The sequence below is a fragment of the Mytilus galloprovincialis genome, chromosome 10, assembly GCF_965363235.1.
Source record: "Mytilus galloprovincialis chromosome 10, xbMytGall1.hap1.1, whole genome shotgun sequence".
NCBI lineage: Eukaryota > Metazoa > Mollusca > Bivalvia > Mytilida > Mytilidae > Mytilus > Mytilus galloprovincialis.
In genome coordinates this window covers 19,799,300-19,814,770 of record NC_134847.1, presented here as the reverse complement: position 1 = coordinate 19,814,770, position 15,471 = coordinate 19,799,300, and the positions used below count along the sequence as shown (strand labels likewise).

At 33.1% G+C, this 15,471-nt stretch overlaps 1 protein-coding gene across 2 annotated transcripts; it reads left to right on the top strand.

The window, feature by feature from the left end:
* The first annotated feature begins 3,619 nt into the window (after positions 1 to 3,619).
* On the top strand, positions 3,620 to 14,642 carry LOC143050000 (ashwin-like). Of its 2 annotated transcripts, none has more exons than XM_076223790.1 (4): positions 3,620 to 3,762; positions 10,901 to 11,094; positions 12,185 to 12,749; positions 14,464 to 14,642. In XM_076223790.1, exons 1-4 carry the CDS (start codon positions 3,661 to 3,663, stop codon positions 14,527 to 14,529), a joined length of 927 nt encoding a protein of 308 aa, XP_076079905.1. In that variant the 5' UTR covers positions 3,620 to 3,660; the 3' UTR covers positions 14,530 to 14,642. The 2 variants fall into 2 exon arrangements, with proteins under 2 accessions (XP_076079905.1, XP_076079906.1); XM_076223791.1 differs by lacking the exon at positions 3,620 to 3,762 and adding an exon at positions 3,785 to 3,862.
* The last annotated feature ends 829 nt before the right edge of the window (positions 14,643 to 15,471 follow it).

Sequence of the window (15,471 nt, the reverse complement as noted above, 5' to 3'; positions counted from 1 at the left end):
CTAAGTTTGATTTTAACAAAAATTAAATTCTTGGGCTTATTTGATATGCTTTATCTAAACATGTACTTTGATTTTTGATTATGGGCCCAGTTTTCAAGTTGGTCCAAATCAGGATTCCATATCAAGTATTGTGCAATAGCAAGAAATTTTCAATTGCACAATAGCAAGAAATATCTAATTGCACAATATTGTGCAATAGCAATTAATTTTCAATTGGAGTTATCTTTCTTTGTATAGAATAGTAGTTGATAATATATGTTGGAAATTTGCCAGACATGACTATGATGTCATTTTCTATTTTTATTTGCCAATAACTTTATGTAAATAACTTCATTGGAAATTTGCCAATATAAAATGTTGCTGATGAAGCTTTTTTTCCTTATCTTATCTAAAATGTTTTTAGATAATGTATGTTGGACATTTGCCAGACATGATTATGATGTCATTTTTAAATTTTTCTCATTTCAGATTTCATAAATAAAAAGAAAATTTCTTCAAACATTTTTTTGAGAGGATTAATATTCAACAGCATAGTGAATTGCTCAAAGGCAAAAAAAGATTTTAAGTTCATTAGACCACATTCATTCTGTGTCAGAAACCTATGCTGTGTCAACTATTTAATTTTAGATTTAAATAAGTTTGAAGAAGAAATCTTTAATTGATTTGTAAAATCTTGACATTTGTTTTGTGTAAAAAAAACCATGTAATGTCAAAAATTTGATCACAATCCAAATTCAGAGCTGTATCACGCTTGAATGTTTTGTCCATACTTGCCCCAACTGTTCAGGGTTCGACCTCTGCGGTCGTATAAAGCTGCGCCCTGCGGAGCACCTGGTTTTATTAGTTGTTAGTGGCTTTGAACTAGCTGTCAGATAACTGCAAGTACTCTCAGATCTGTTCATTGTGTCTTTTTGTGTCGGGATGTATAAGTACGCGGCCACGTCCACTTGTATTTTTGTCCATCTGATGAGAAGCCTATTTCAACTGATTTTTATAGTTCGTTCTTATGTTGTACTGTTATACCACTGTCCCAGGTTAAGGGGAGGGTTGGGATCCCGCTAACATGTTAAACCCCGCCACATTATTTATGTATGTGCCTGTCCCAAGTCAGGAGCCTGTAATTCAGTGGTTATCGTTTGTTTATGTGTTACATATTTGTTTTTCGTTCATGTTTTTACATAAATAAGGCTGTTAGTTTTCTCGTTTGAATTGTTTTACATTGTCTTATCGGGGCCTATTATCGCCCACTATGCGGTATTGGCTTTGCTCATTGTTGAAGGCCGTACGGTGACCTATAGTTGATAATGTCTGTGTCATTTTGGTCTTTTGTGGATAGTTGTCTCATTGGCAATCATACCACATCTTCTTTTTTATATACTTTGTGTATAATATATTAAGGGGAGATAATCAATCCAAATGACTTCATACGTGGTGAACAAAAAGATTGTTTATACTGTCAGGTTTGAGGTAACAGTAGGTTATACTAATTGTATAATGTATGAAGGGGAGATAATCAATCCAAATGACTTCATTGGGGGTGAACAATAAAGATTTGTTTTAAAATGTCAGGTTTGAGGTAATGGTAGGTAATACTTTGTGTATAATGTATTAAGAGGAGAAAATCAATCCAAATGACTTCATAAGGGGTGAACAAAAAGATTGTTTTATACTGTCAGGTTTAAGGTAATGGTAAGTTGTACTTTGTGTATAATGTATTAAGGGGAAATAATCAATCCAAATGACTTGATTGGGGGTGAACAATAAAGATTTGTTTTATACTGTCAGGTTTGAGGTAACGGTAAGTTATTCTTTGTGTATAATGTATTAAGGGCAGGTAATCCAGTGATATTGTTTGTCTTAAATTAGTGGAGAATAAAGGCTTTTTCCCCTGGAGAAGAATCCCAATTTGAAAAAAATGGCTTAAAATTATTCACAAAAAGGGAACTTTTTTCCCAAACAGTGCAGTCTCAGCAGTAATTGTGCATGAATACAAACTAAAAAACACTCATTTAAAACATTTTTCATGCCTAAAATGACTATATGTGCAGATTTGAGGGTCTATTTATGTGTAATCACTCACAAAAAGGGGTCTTATTTCAAAGCAGGGGTTGACTCTTGAAAGGGGGTCTATAAATTGAAGTTTCAGTCAGATTTGTGGTTTATTTTAAATTTCCCAATTTGATGAAAATGACACATATTTTCCCAATAAAAAAGGGTAGAGGTAGTTTTGAAAAAGCCAACAATATCACTTAAATCAATGGAAATGACTTCTTAGGTGGTGAACAATAAAGATTTGTTTTATACTGACAAGTTTGAGGTAATGGTAGGTTATATATACTTTGTGTATAATGTATTATGGGGAGATAATTAATCGAAATGACTTCATAGGTGGTGAACAATAAAGATTTGTTTTATACTGTCAGGTTTGAGGTAATGGTAGGTTTTTCTTAGTGTATAATATATTAAGGGGAGATAATCAATCCAAATGACTTCATGGGGGTGTACAATAAAGATTTGTTTTATACTGTAAGGTTTGAGGTAACTGTAGGTTATACTTTGTGTATAGTGAATTAAGGGGAGATAATCAATCCAATTGACTTCATAGGGGATGAACAAACAGATTTGTTTTTACTGTAATGTTTTAGGTAATGGTAGGTTATACTTTGTGTATAATGTATTAAGAGGAGATTATCAATCGAAATGACTTCATAGGTGGTGAACGATATCGATTTGTTTTATACTGTCAGGTTTGAGGTAACGGTAGGATATAAATACTTTGTGTTTAATGTATAATAATCAATCCAAATGACTTCATAGGGGGTGAACCAAAAAAAATTGTTATATGCTGTCAGGTTTGAGGTAAAGGGGGGGGGGGGTCATTCAAATGCATAGATCGTCCAAAAAAAAACCTGTAACCCCCCACTGGATCCGCCACTGTGCTTACAGGAAAGCAAACAAAACTGTTACTATCGATGTTGCTACCGAATTGCTGATTGAGAAGGAATCAGAAGAAGACGTCGATCATTGTGTTGATGATAGTGGGCTACCCCTAGAAAGACAGACTGCCCTGAAACGAATGAAAACTTGGAAAAGAGCATTCACGAGTGGCGAGAGATTGTGCGGTCTTACCATACTTCATGTTCCACGCGATAAGGATATTGGCAGACCAAATATTCTGTACTGATTTGACGAAACCATCCGAAGAAAAATTTGGCCAACTCGACTGAATCGATGATTGATCTATGTTCTGCCGACAGACTCAAATTGAAATTTGGATGATTATCTAACATATAAATTTAAATGAAGTTGATTTTGGTGTTAGTAAAAGTTTTTAGATATGAAAAAATTATAAAAAGTGCCCAAATTTTAAACATTGTCAACTTTCTTGAAATGCCTAGAATGCAGAATTTTGCACCATTCATTTCATACCCTCCCAAAAAAAAATTCGCCTCGCTTCGCTTGGCTCAATTATTTTGCCTCACTAAAATAATATGCCTAGTTATGGCCTTGGTAGGTTATACTTTGTTTACCAGAAATTGCATCATCAGGACCAATTAAAGTACTTTCCTGTCCTTTTAAATTTTGTGGTAGTTAGTTGAAGTTGTTCGGACGTCTCTGAACTTTCATCGTATTGGACGAAAAGTTCCGAGAAACGACATCATGGAGGAAAGTGTGGAAAAAGAAATCGAAAAAAATGCTGTTCCCAATTTATTATATCCAGAATTGATGTCAGTTGGAGATTTGATTTCAGTTTTAGAACAAGTATGTCTCCAGTTCGAAAGAAAAAGATATGTCTGCATTTCTGTTCGAACAGACATGCGATGTATTCTCTTGCCCTTTTCTTTCCAAAACTCTTCACAAGGTGATGTTATGACTTATGGAAAACATGTGTCTTTAAAATTCAATTTGCTCATGATAAAATATATGAAAGGCGGACTGCTTGTTTTTAAATGAATCTGTTCAGCGTCAACACTTTCACTTTCAGCCTCATGGGTTTATAATGTCTGATGTGATATACCTTTATCATCGGGTCGCTACATAGAATCCATGATATCTCGGCCTATAACAAAATCGGACTATAACAAAATCGGACTATAACAAACTCGGCCTCCCAAAATCGGACTATAACAAACTCGGACTATACCAAACTCGGACTACTAGAAGAATATAAGTATAATGTTGGTTGTTGTTGTTATTGGAAATTTATTTTCTATTCTTAATTTAAAATGAATTTTTATATTCAATTTATTAAATAATTTATTTTTGAACATTTTTGAAGGGGATAAAAAAAATACTTTAACAAGATATATTTAAAAATAAAAACACAAAAAAAAATCATATATTGAAAATTTACCACTCATTTGTCTTTGTATTATTAATTGTAATAATGTCCCTCTCAGAATAAATTGTTATTATATGCATATCTTAATTGATTATGACATCATGCCACATGTATAGTTGACACCTTTTTAATCACCATAGGTTAAACAAACAACTGGCACATGTACTGTTGACACCTATCTAATCACCCAAGTACCTGTTATTACACGAAATTGGGAACTAAATATCCAATTAAATGTGTCTTGTCTTGTATTGGCTATAACCGGACTTCAGTTTTGTTTTGTTATTATTACAAATCTTATGTTAATTATTGTAAGACAATTCAGTGAATTGTAGCATTTCTGGTTTCTGATCATATTTTGTATGGTGGTCTCTTGGTGTGATTTATCTGTACAATGTAATACTATTTTTAAGAATAAAGAAAACATAGGGTTTACAAATTTTATTTCAGTAGATGTTCATGTCAACAAACAATTAAAACATAACAATGATTTCGTCATTCAATAATCTCTAATATTTCTTACGAAAAATATGAGGCATATATAAAACACAAGCCATTCACTGTCAATCAAATTTGTCTTTGTTTATTTACTAATCATAAACACCAAGGATTAAACACAATAAAAACACGAACACACGCCAATCATTAAAATTTCTTTTGTCAATAAACATCATAAATCACAATAATATTTCAAGTATAAGTTAATTACCCTCATTTAAACATATCTAATTCAACTGATGTAACAAATATTAATCATTTCTATATACGATCTTTTTTTTCATAAATATTCATTATAATCTCATAAATTTGTATATAATTTTAATATATTATAAGATTTTTTTTTATTACAGTAAAAAAAACCAACTTCTAATCGTAGTCCGAGTTGGTTCAATATATTTCTGCATATGAATAATGGTAGGCCGAGTTTGTTATAGTCCGAGTTAGTTATAGTCCGATTTTGTTATAGTCCGACTTTGTTTTAGTCCGAGTTATCCAGCAGCGGCTACATACATGTAAGCCAAATGCTTCTACTGACCCCTCATTTTGGATTGTCTTATATGATTTCTCATATATATCATAATAATATATTTATATATAATAGGCAGTTTCAATCAGTTTTCTCAGAACCAATAAAAATCACTGCTACTGAATTTGAAAACAATCAGTACATGCAACAAAAAACATCATGCCAGACATAAACATAACCATCAACGGTATTACCAAACTACTTTTAAAGTTAAACCCATCAAAAGCAAGTGGACCAGACGAACTTAAGCCACGCCTCCATAAGGAGTTAGCACATGAAATTTCACCTATACTGTGCATCATATATCAGAAATCACTAGACACTGGCGAAGTCCCCACTGACTGGCATACTGCACATGTTTCTCCCATCTTTAAAAAAGGGTCCAAATATAATCCAGAGAATTATAGGCCTATTTCTTTAACATGCATATGTTGTAAAATTATAGAACCTGTTGTAGTTATTGCAATCATGACACTGGCAGACAACCATAACATCCTGTATCCCCTTCAACATGGCTTTCGAAAAAATAGATATTGTGAAACTCAGCTTTTGGAATTTATAGATGATGTCACTAAAAATATTGAAACTTCAAAACAAACAGATGTACTCATAATGGACTTTTCTAAAGCTTTTGATAAAGTCAGTCATAACTTATTATCACACAAACTAAATTACTATGAGATACAGGGGAAAACAAATGCATGGATACAGGGCTTTTTATCATGTCGTACCCAAGCAGTTATCCTAGAGGGTGAGACTTCAGGCTATGTCCCTGTGAAGTCAGGAGTGCTTCAAGGATCTGTTCTTGGCCCAAGTCTGTTTCTATTTTATATTAATGATATACCAGTCGGGCTAAATTCCACCATATGCCTATTCGCAGACTAACTATTGTTTACCTGGTTATAAAATCTAACAGCGACTGCGAGACCCTACAAAAAGATCTTAACACATTAGGCATCTGGGAACATACTTGGAAAATGGCTTTTCATCCTGACAAGTGTAATGTTATGTCCATCAGTCGAAATAAAAATCCAATTACTTATAATTACACTCTACACGTCCATGTTCTTGAACATGTGGACAAAGCAAAATACCTAGGCCTGACAATACAATCAGACCCAAAATGGCACAGTCACATAAACACCATCTGTAATAAGGCTAACAGTACACTAGGTTTTCTAAGAAGGAATGCAGACTTAAAATTATTCAGAGTCTTTGCCGTCACTGTTAAATCTGACAGGTTATTCCACTGATCCACTACTCTAATTGAAAAAGTATTTAGTCTATGTGTACATGGTGTAGTCTTGCACTGTTTTTTAAAGTTTTAATGAGTGACCTGCTGACCTAGTATTATTAGATGGTTCTAAAGTAGATAGGTTCATCCAGTCGATGTCATCTATACCATGCAACGCTTTGTAGACTTGTATATCATTCCTATCCCTACGATATTCCAAGATTGGCAAACCCAATGAACGTAGCCTGTCTTCATAATTAAGATGACAAATATTTTTTACCAGTTTTGTGGCCCTTCTTTGTACAGATTCCAGTTTGTGGATGTCTTTTTTAAGATACGGTGACCAGACACATGTCCCATATTCTAACAGCGGACGCACCATTGATTTATAAATAGTAACAAATATATCTTGATCCATGTAATCAAAAGAATGATGAATAAGTGATAACACTCTCTGCGCTTTGTTATAAATATCACTTATATGTTTTTCAAATTTCAAATTAGACTCCCAGTTACTCCTAGATCCTTTTCTTCGTTCATTGTAGATAATGCAATAAAATTTCCGGATTCATCCAACATGGTATAACGATATTGCAGGTCATTGTCAGGATTAATATGTACTTTACATTTAGCAGCATTAAATTTTAATTTCCACATATCTGACCATTCACATAATCTGTCCAAATTTTCCTGTAACTTACATCGCTCATAATCTGACTAGACTTTAGAATAAACTTTACAATCATCAGCAAAAACTTTCACTATGCCCTCTACTACATCAGGAAGGTCATTTATAAATGTTAAAAAAAGAACTGGTCCTAAAACACTGCCCTGAGGTACAGCACTCACCACTTCTGACCATGTTGAAGTTGTGTTATCTATACGAACACATTGCTTACACCCAGATAGAAAACTTTTTATCCGATTCAAAATGCAGCCCCTTTATTCCAAGTTTTTCAAGTTTCAAAAATAAACGCTGATGTGGCACGGTATCAAACGCCTTGGAAAAAATCAAGGAAAATAGAGTCCAGTGGAAAACCACTATCAATTAATTCTGACCACTCATCCAAAACCTCTAGGAGTTGAGTAACACATGATCTACCGGGACGGAAACCATATTGACTACTAGTAAAAAGATTGTTCGTGAGAATAAACTTATAATATTGTCTCTAATAATGGAATCACAGATCTTACATGTACATACCACTGATGTTAAGCTTACAGGTCTATAATTACCAGTTTTCAGCTTTTTCCCTTTCTTAAATATCAGTGATACTATGGCATTTTTCCAATCGTCTGGAACTTTACCCTCATTTATAGACTTATTAAAAATTAGAAACAATGGATAAAAAATTGCATGTCTAACTTCATATAAAACTTTCGGATGAAGACCATCAGGTCCTGCAGATTTATCTGTCTTTAATTTATTAAGTTTCTTTAACACATCTTCCTAGCAATATCAATATCACTAGAACACTAGAACACACCCGTGATATCGCGGGTCCGTGACTGAATTAAAGTATATAACTATGCGCAAGCCTTATCTTAGTATTAGTACTGTCATCTGATAAAGTCATGCCGATTTCTCTGCTTTCAAATCTTTCTGTTTGAACCCGTCCAACTGGAACTTATCAATTATTGGTAATATTAAATATTTGGAAAACAAAAGGTCCTGGAATGGAGTATTTTTTAATCAACAGCATTGTCCTATATTAGTTATAAATAAAGTTGAATTCTTTGATTCGCTGTTTTACGTCATGCCCGCTAACAAATTGAAACTTATTTTTAGTCCAGATTTTTAGTATTCGTATTGTTATCTTAGAAAGTCTTACGGATTAAAATACTACAATAAGTAACAATTTGACAATTTAGTAGTGTCAACCCTGTGAGTATGACCCGTTTATATAGCATATTAATCCTGAATACATCGTTTGGTGGTGCGCCTGTCAGATGCGGAACGTACAGATAAGGTAATAGGTAACAGGTGATTATACTATTGGTATCGATATCGGTCTCGACCCGGAACTTCCTAATTATTGGCGATATTAATTACGTGGAAAACAAAAGGGCCTGGAGTGGTGTAATTTTTAATCTACACCTTTGTACTATATTAGTTGTATATAAAGTTGAATTCTTTGATTCGTCGTTTTTACGTGATGACGGCTGACAAATTGCACCTTGTAATTTTAGTATTATAGATTTAAAAAATTGTTTGACTCTGAATTAGTATCATAATCTTTCAAGTCCTCTGTTTGAGTAAAAACACTAGTAAAAAACTGATTTAAAACTTCAACTTTGTCAGCAGTACTGGATGCTAAAGTACCATCCGGTTTCTCAAGCGTGCCTATTCCTGATCTAGTCTTGAGTTTACTGTTAACATAATTCCAAAACGACTTAACATTAGTCTTTGATTCTAAGGCCACTTTTTTTTCAAAACTAAGTTTGGCATTTCTAACAGCATTTGGACATTCATTACGATCCTTCACATATTTAACATATGGCAAATTATTTCTTTAATATTTATATTTTTTCCATAATTTATGTTTCTTGACAATTACAGACTTAGTAGCTCTATCCATTCACAAAGGTGGGCCTATAAATTTACGGTCAGTTTTTTTCTTCGGAATAAATCTATCACTGTTTTCGGACATAATAGAAGAGAAACATTTCCACATTTCATTAATGCTTTTATTATTTAGCAGAACATCTAAGTCAATGTCGTTTAGACTCTCATTAAAAATTTCATAGTTACCTCTAAAATATGAAAAACGATCGCCAGAAGTATTCTCATTATTCAAATAGCAACGAAACTCAAAGTTATCATGCAATGGTCACTCTTCCCAACTGGCGAATCCATTTGTATAGAGTCTTTGGCTATCATGTTTTCTTCATTGGTAAAAACCAGATCAAGTAAATAAGCATTTTGACCAGTACGAAAACAAGTCGGTGTACATATATGTTGAAAAAGGAAATTGTTTTGCATACACTCATAAAATTTCAAAGGATCTTGATACTTCATTATCAACTCACTTGATTTCAGGGTAGTTAAAGTCTCCCATAATTAAATAATGGCTGTACTTTAAGTTACGAGCATGACATATTAAATCGTTCAATTTCTTATTATTACATGGTACAGATGACAGACTCCTATAAATACAGCCCAATAACAGTTTATCAGTTCCTTCTAATTTAACTTCACACCACACTGATTCATTAAATGTAGATTCTGATAAAATGTCAACTTTAAAAGCTGTCAAAGACTTGTGAATATAAATACCTACACACTTTGTCCGGTATATACTTTGCGTAATCGGCTAGATTTAGCATGGATGCTATAGATTTATCCATAGAGTTCTTAGGATATATTTTGCATAAACCTATTATATGTGGCTTCTCAATCGATAAATGTGCCTCAAACTCTGAACGCTTATTTGACAGGGCGTCAACATTAGAAAACAAAACTCTCAACGACTTCATATTATCCTTCAAAGAAAATTTCTCATCCTCCTTAATTGATTGGGTATCAGAAACAAGTTGATTTTAAAGAGTCATTCGCTGTAAAATTCATGTTCACTGTTTTGACTCAAATTCCCATATTTGATTTACAACAGTTACATACAAAAGCATATCTATTCAAGAAAAAATATCACTTAACCAAAAATTGACAATGCATGTGCTAGCTACTTTGTATCCACATTTCATATGAATTTTAGTCAAAGACAACATCTGATTAACCATATGGGTGACCTCAGAAGACTGCCAACTGTTATATAACCTGATGAAACATAAATAGAAATAGAAAGCAAACTCATGCAATTGCATTTTCTAGGTGTTTGTTTCCATATTACAATGTATAGTCTAGAAATATATGTTAATCATCGTTTTTACTTGTTGAAATATGAGGTTTTGTGGATCCAATCAATCAATCAAATGGTTGACACTTGTTTCACTTTCAATGTTGGCATTATTTTTCTTTTATTAACTGAACACGCCTAATTTATGTGTAAACCATCTCTAGCTAAAGTGTTAAACAGAAGGTCACATGAATATAGACTCAATGAGGTAAAAAAATTCACTTGATTGTGAATAATCCATCATCTATATTTATTAGCTTATTTTGACAAAATTGATCAAAACTTACAAATTGGCTGCTAAAAGCAAATGATTATTTCACTATTTCACTTATTAATGATTGAATAAAACAAATAATGTTTTTTTTTTAGATATCTTGGAGTGCCTTTAATGTAGAACATTTACAATATCTAACTTAATATCAGCTAGATTATGCCTATTTCAGAGATACATACAAAATGAAGACTTGTCATCGCTATGCAAGGAAGGCTTAGTAGAACTCTATTATAGATATGTATTACCACTTCCTCAGAGGAAATATCGTATGAACAGACGGGGACGGGAGATGACCAAGAAACAAGTCATAATGGCAAAGAAGAGAAAGATCGCAATTAATGATGATAATGAACCTCCAAAAAAGTAAGCACATTCACATTATATATATACATGTAAAAAGAGATACTTGTTTACAGTCATATTTTTAGGTAAAGAATGCAATCAAAACCTTATGGGACTGACTTGTCATCTAAATGTTCCAAGGCTTATCACTGATTTTTTTGATACACAAAATATAGTGCATTGATCATATTAAACATTCTATACATCCTATCCATAAACATTTCCAGAAATTTATCAATGTAATATATATGCTCAGATATTCAAGGCACAAAATGAAGTTAGACTTGTCAAGAAAATAACATTACTTTTGCAAGGTGCAGGAATCTTATATCTAATCTAAATATTAATTATGTCATTGTTAACCTCATCTTTTAAAAATTGGAGTTATCTTCCTTTGTCTAGAATAGCTGTTAAATCAAACACAATTTTTACCTCTGCCTGATGCATTTCGGGAGGCATTGAAATACTGTTTGTGCAGTCTTGTTAGCGCTCTCACAAGTACAATTCCTGAATTTATAGAATTTAATATCAGCAATGTCTTGGACCAGTTCACAAATTCGTGCAGATCAACTGTTCTTAAAAGAATTATGTCCCTTGGAAATATCAATTATATGGAAAATTGCATTGTAAAAAAGTGCTCTCAATTGTTTAATTCTTGCCAAAATTATTATGAAAGTTATATCAAGTTTATATCAACAATGTCTCAGACAATATTAAATTTATTATGGGTATGTATGCATGGCTAAGAGGGGTTAGTTTGTACTAAAATATCCGAGAAGGGAGCTTGAACCTTAGTCATGCATGAATAGCTAACCCACAAAAGTTGATTTAGTTTTCATTATATATATACCTTGTACGTTTTCAGATTTCATAATAATTCCATATTCCAATAGTACCTTGCTTGATCTGTAGGCTTTTTTAAATATTTGGATTTACCAATTATATTAGAAAGCCTACTTTTTTCTAAAACATTTTTAAAAAGTGTTTGTCAAGAATGATTTTTTTTTATTGTCATTGGACAGATTAAATATGTTAATGTTAAGTTGTTTATCAGTATATTAAAAGATTTTTGCAATTTCTTATATTTTTTCGGTAATTATTTTGTTTCCAGGAAATCATCTGTTGATTCGAATTCAAGACTTATTTCATCCTACAATATTTCATCTGCTGCTAGTGATCGACTGAAGCCACCTCCATCTTGTATAGACTTTACCAAGAAAAAAATTTCATTAAGTTCTAAAAATAGAACTGAGCAGAGTTTAACTGCAAAGCTTGAAAATACTAATTTAAATAACGACAATAAAGAAGGTCATGATACGCAAACATTACGAAAGAAAATTATAAAAATTACATTAGATTCATCATCAACTGGGAATGACAAAGGTGTATCACCTGACATGCCAAAGAAAATTAGACTCAACTCATCAACAGAGAACGACAAAAGTGTATCACCTGACGTGCCAAAGAAAATTAAACTCAACTCATCAACATGTAGTGACGTTAGTGATGAAAATCTGAAATCTAAGAAAATTAAATTGAATTCACCAACTTCTCCAAATAAAGCAGCAAGTTTTCAGTCATCTGTCAGTCTTATCAACAAACATTTGGGTGGAAAAATAGACCTAAACCATAAAGAAGAGCAGACTACAGTCAACAATAAATCAGAAAATACAAAGGTATTATGTACAGCTTATTAATACAAAGTTATTCAATTTTGCAGTTGTACACAAATAAACATTAGATTAGTATAAAAGAAGGAAAGTCATTCAACCCCAAAATCTTTAATGTTCAGCTGAAAATTGAAAGCATATTAAGGACGAGGACATGGTAATGTAATTTGAATATTAACCCTGCTTTGTTACTTACTTATTATGAGTGATAGGATAACTATATTTGATATTTGGGTTCATTGTAAGTTAGTTTAAACATATTTATTTATAGTGGATTTGGAAACAAGTTTTTGCAACTTATATTGATCCCTTTCCACTTTGTGGGTGCGAGTGCTGCCTTGTAGCGGCATTAGCCTGCTCTTTTTCAAAATCTACAAGGGTGTCTTTAACGTGCAAGAGATATGGCTCTCCTTTAACACGGGTCAGCCATTTATCGTCCCCTTCCGACGGACTATCCTCGTTTCCCCGAGACCATACTCGCAAATGGTGTTCAAGGGAGAGCCGAAAATTCAGTCCCTGAAATTTTCATCCCGGACAGGAATCGAAACCAAGAACCTTTGTGTTAGTAGTCCGATGCACTAACCACTAAACCACGGCTCTCCATTGTAAGTTGTAATGTCTACATGTCCATCAGGTAAAGTTCGCCTGATTTGACATCATTTCATGGATCAGCAATCAAGATTAAAGTTATGTGGGTCAAGTCTAGATCTGTATCTCAGATTCAATAAGTATGATAAGCATTAGGTCCACAATATGTGGTGTATGGAATGATTGTAAGGTGTACATGTCCAATTGGTATTTTTCATCTGACCTTGACCTTAATTACAGTTCATTGGACAATGTTTAGTTTGTGTGAATTAGGTAGTTTCTCAGATAGAATAATCATCGGACAATTTTATTTGGTGACTGGAACAATTGTAAGGTGTGCATTTCTCTCTGGAAGGCTTCATATGAATAGACCACTTTCGAGTTCATCCGTCACCGGAAAAAACTCGTCAATTATACGCGCCTTTGTGACGTCTATTACCAGATAGAGGGCTCGCCTGTATTCCTGCACTATAAACGTTCATTAAGCGTCTTAGTGATCGTCATTGTGCAGGATAAACTAGAAATAAAGTTTGTTCAGTAGGTACTTAATCACAATTCCCTAATGACAGCAGTGCAGATTGTCAATTATGAGAATTTAATTTGCTGAATAATTCGTGCAATATTGCTTTTATATTTTTTCAACCACTCTCAACATAGAAACGGAAGTGACGACGCACCTAAACGCACAAGTGACGTTCACTGAAACCAAAGTTTTTGACGGAAATGCATAGAACTCGAAAGTTGTCTATTAACCTCATATTCATGGTTTATAAGTTGATGTTTATATTTTGATGAATGATCAATCTTGAGGTACTATTAGCAATAGGACCCTTGTATTTGGTGTATGGAATGATTGTAAGGTGTACATGTACATGTCTGTCTTGTATTTTTCATCATGACCTCTTTTTCATAGATCATCATAATCATCGATAATGTTTAGTTGATGTGATGCATGTAGTAAAACTTTCATATTACAGACTTTCAACTTCAATTCCACGATAAGAAAAACGTGCGAACATTTCAGTGTGTGTATTCTTTTATATAACGGTTACCCTAACTTCTTTTGTCACTAGAAACAGCATTTTCTGTAATTTTTCATTAAGCATATATTCATGATATTGTTTCATTTCAGCCAACTACATCAACAGAAGGGTCTTCAAAGAAGAATTCTAAGATCAGCAGAGTTTCATGGCCATAACAACTTACAATTGAACATATATAGAAACATACATTGTAATATTATAGTTGGGTTCAAGGTTATATAGTTCTTATTTTGCTCCATTTGCTTGTTGTGCTTGGTAAATAGGTCATTATAAAACAAAAGACTTTTTTTTTAAAAGATATGTCAACATATAAATGAATTTAATTAACTAAAATAAACTTGGTTTATCTTTGTAGATGCAGCACCAATGTTTTAAATAAAACTATTAATAAGTGTCCTCATGAAATTAGTTAAATGAAAACTTACCTTAAGTTAAAATGTGTCAGATAAGGCAACAATCAAATTCTCAAAATCGAAAGTCCTTGTATGTATTTTTGTTTACTGAGGAATATACGACTATTTTAGCTTGGACAACACATATTCTTTTTTTCATTTGTTTTTTTTTTAAGCATTTTATTTGCATTTAATTAGGGCCCTGCCTTTAGGCGGGTCGCCCTATAGTGATCAGTCTGTCCGTCCGTAACACTTTAACTTTGTGTCCGCTCCATATCTAGAGAACCATTATGATTTCATACTTTATTTTTTACATGTTTATTAACCACCACCAGAGGGCGTGTCATGTTGTATGTACAACTTCCTAGGTCAAAGGTCAAGGTAAAAAAACTTTGGTTTCAGTTGACAACCCTGTGTCCTGTGGTGAAGATCGTGTCCGCTCCCTATCTAGATAACCGTTATGATTTCGAAGTTTATACTTGACATCCATTTTAACCACCACCAGAGGGCGTGTCATGATATATGTACAACTTCCTAGGTCAGAGGTCAAGGTCAAAAAACTTTGGTATCAGTTGACAACCCTGTGTCCTGTGGTGAAGATTGTGTCCGCTCTGTATCTTGAGAACCGTTATGATTTCAAAGTTAATACTTGACATCCATTTTAACCACCACCAGAGGGCGTGTCATGATGTATGTACAACTTCC